Below are 3,176 nucleotides of genomic sequence, written 5' to 3'. Positions count from 1 at the left end.
GCAGCTAACACAAACTGTTACAAAGCACAACAAGAGTGTAGAACTTTCCCGTGGTCATGCGTGCTGTTATCTTCTCCCCGCTGGAGCCAGAATCGTTGGACAGGATAGCTTCTCCACCTGACAACAAAGATACAGCCCATCTCGTCAATGCTCGCAGTTTATTAAACCCTACCGAAAAAGCTCTAAAGAGCCATTGGAAAGCATGGAACAAAACCCAGCAGAAAATCGCCTGTTTGGCGGTTGAGATGCTCGGGGCTGAATCCGTGACTCTGCCACATGTTACGAAAGAGGCCATTGGTTCAATGACGTTTAAGAAGAGACTCGCCAGCGCGACAAGTGCATTCGGGAAGCAACATGCAGTAGAGCTAACTACGCTGGCAGATGAGCGAAAATGGAATGACTATATTTCCTATCTCGCGAGGGAGATGAAGAACCAGGTTACCGTTCAGGAAAAAGTATATCCTATCCCCCTTCTATTTTTATCAGCTTCTTTTTCACCTTGCATTTGGACAGTCGAACGCTAAGCAATGAATTAATTCCTTTTGTCTCATTGTAGAAATCGCGAGGTGACAAACGGAGGCGGAGGGAGGAAATCTGCCAACTCGCTAGAAACTTGATTGCGAATCTATAATCTTAACTTCTGGACGACGGAACGCACGATAATCTGTGGAAAAAAGAAGGAAGATTTAACAAAGTCCTTGATTTTATATCTCTATGAGTTGTGATATTACCTTTATTACCCAATACTGTTGCCAGCGCTGTCTCCATGCTGTTCACATATTTTCTTTCGATGCTTTGTCCCCTATATTTTTTCAACACTCGAAATGGCAAATGCATAAATACCCATTGATCAGTATCTAAATATCATGTTGCATCTTATAACAGTAGTTATTTAAATTCTTTTTTTTCCAGAAGTGTAATATCTAGGTCGGAAAATTTTCTTTCCTTCAGTGATGAAGCTTAATGCCGTTTTATATATGGAGAAAACCTCCTTGTTGTCCCGAGAAGAGTTTCATATGCGTGTTTTGATTCCGTTCGACGAGGTGCAGCGTGGGCAGCCTTTGGTTCTCCGCCCTAGCGGTAGCGGACATTGCCTCAGTTCCCCTACCTCCTCATTCTTCTGTTGCCGCTACTTTCCAAGCTGTTCCTTCGCCTTAAAATCTGCTTCAATGGCCGCCTTCAGTAGCTTAGCACGTTGTCTCTCCTCAAATGCCTCCCGGCTCTTCAAGATCCGCTGCACAATCTCACCAGCGTTTACATGCTGGAAAGGGTGAGAATCCACTTGTCTGAAAATGCCTAGCTTCGATGGAACGATATATGGATCATATGTGAGGGGTATAAATGTGGTTGGGCCGTGGTAGACCGCATCAGGCATGCCAAATGGAAGAGCTCTGAGGTAGGCAATGTTAGGCGTGAATGGGGCGCTGAATATAACGGCATGGACATACTACTCATGAACAATGTTAGCTGCTGCTACTTTTTTGCATGTCGTTTCCTCCCATACACAATCAGACAGGGTGATATACACATACTCGGCATTGGAGCACACAAAGTCCTCGCTCGAAAATATTCATGATCGGGTAATTCAGTCCCTTCCAGTGATTGATGACTTCGTCGTCATGGACACCAGCCACAATATAAGCCGGGCCGTAATCTTCTCCACATTCTTTTATTCTTTTCTCGATACTGTCCTGAAGGTACCAACCACGACGAGTTGCGTCCTCAGCTTCAATTGCGAGGACACGGCGGAGGAACTCGATATGACCGGAAGAGAATAAATCAAAACCACCATCAACATAGGATATTCGCTGGCCTGGTTTTGGTCCTTTGCCTTCAACGAGATGCTGGAAACTACCTTGTTCCGTTCTACTATGCTCGAGTTTTGCTGGCGCTGAGGCTTCCCAGGTCCAGACATCGGGCCCCGGTTGCAAACCAGTTTCATCAGTTGCATAGTCTTTAATTCTCTGGAAAGATTCATTCGCAACCTGCTCCCGCTCTACGTCACTCCCAGAGCCTTCTTCCCCCCTTAAAAAGGCAGGGAGAGACTTGATAAAATGGGTACGAGTGCAAAGCAGCATCCTGCCGACGAGATCCGTTGTAGAAATGCCAGGGGTACGCTTCACAACCAGAAAACGCCCAGCAGCTTTGACAAATCTGTAGCAGTCATCCCCGTTACTATCGGAAGTGATGTCATCTCCATGCACCACGTAGTAACAACCATAATGAGAGATCCAGGGTAACTGCGTGACATATGGTGCATTGGGAATTGATTTTGATGCCCAACGACATGCATCAACTGCTGACACTCTTTTCCAATGCAACCAAAGGTCAGTTATGTGTTTACCATGACGGTTGAAAAAGCAGAGGGTGGTGTGCGAACCGCTCGGAAAGTGTCATGACAGTTGGACCCTTGTTCTCCAAAATATCCTCGTCAGAATGTACACCGACAAACAGTTCCTTTCCAAGCCTGCGAGCCTGGAGCATAGCTCCCGCGTGGCCTATAATTGCGCTAACCTATTAGCTTCAAGCATTTCGGACAGAGGGCAAACAGGAGGTATGCACAACCACTCACCATGATGGCTAAAATCGAAGCAACCATCTATCCAGATACGTTCTTTGCTGATGGGAACATCTTCTTGAGGATCTACTGGCCATTGGCCAGGCGAAGGCATAGGTTGTGTAGACATAGATGCGAAAGCTAGGGTGTAGAGCTTCTGGGATTGTGGGATTGGAGTAGACGGGTAATTGAGGGTGATCAGCAATGCCCGTTGATGTTTGAAGAAAAGGAGTAGGCCGGGTTGTGGGTTTGTATTTTCTCTTTCGGCGATCGTGGCATACGTCAAACAAGCAAATATTGAGTATCTTGAAACAGTAGAGAGGGTTGAGTGCTGGTAGAAGAGGGGGGAAATGATGGTCGTTGGGGTGGGGAGGAGGAGTAAGAGGGCTGGTCGTGTCGCGGACTGTGGTGGACGTCATAGCTTCTCGGCGAAGTTTTTTTATTTGTAGGCTTAATTTGCCAGCGATTCCACTGTGAATCCACTGAGATAGGGTCTGTTCGGTGACCTCGTCAGGACGTATAGTCTGTACAGTGCAGCTATACGACTATACAGCTCTGTACGCGCTATCTGCTGAAAGCTGCTGATCGTAGATTTGTGTATATGTGTATACTACTCACA

General features: G+C 46.5%; 2 protein-coding genes across 2 annotated transcripts; one reads left to right on the top strand and one right to left on the bottom strand.

Moving 5' to 3' along the window:
* Window positions 1-56: 56 nt before the first annotated feature.
* HCAG_05660 (predicted protein) lies at window positions 57-631 on the top strand (the record flags this gene model as incomplete). The annotated part of the gene is made up of 2 exons (XM_001538005.1): window positions 57-455; window positions 557-631. 2 exons carry the CDS (start codon window positions 57-59, stop codon window positions 629-631), a joined length of 474 nt encoding a protein of 157 aa, XP_001538055.1.
* Window positions 632-1,129: 498 nt separating this feature from the next.
* HCAG_05659 (hypothetical protein) lies at window positions 1,130-2,976 on the bottom strand (the record flags this gene model as incomplete). The annotated part of the gene is made up of 5 exons (XM_001538004.1): window positions 1,130-1,447; window positions 1,533-2,307; window positions 2,381-2,498; window positions 2,573-2,714; window positions 2,839-2,976. The coding sequence occupies 5 exons, from the start codon at window positions 2,974-2,976 to the stop codon at window positions 1,130-1,132; spliced, it is 1,491 nt and encodes a 496-aa protein (XP_001538054.1).
* Window positions 2,977-3,176: the final 200 nt, after the last annotated feature.

Source organism: Histoplasma capsulatum, genomic scaffold (genome assembly GCF_000149585.1).
Source record: "Histoplasma capsulatum NAm1 scaffold_7 genomic scaffold, whole genome shotgun sequence".
NCBI classification, from domain to species: domain Eukaryota; kingdom Fungi; phylum Ascomycota; class Eurotiomycetes; order Onygenales; family Ajellomycetaceae; genus Histoplasma; species Histoplasma mississippiense.
Note: the sequence above shows the minus strand (reverse complement) of the source record. Positions and strands in the feature narration are given on the sequence as shown.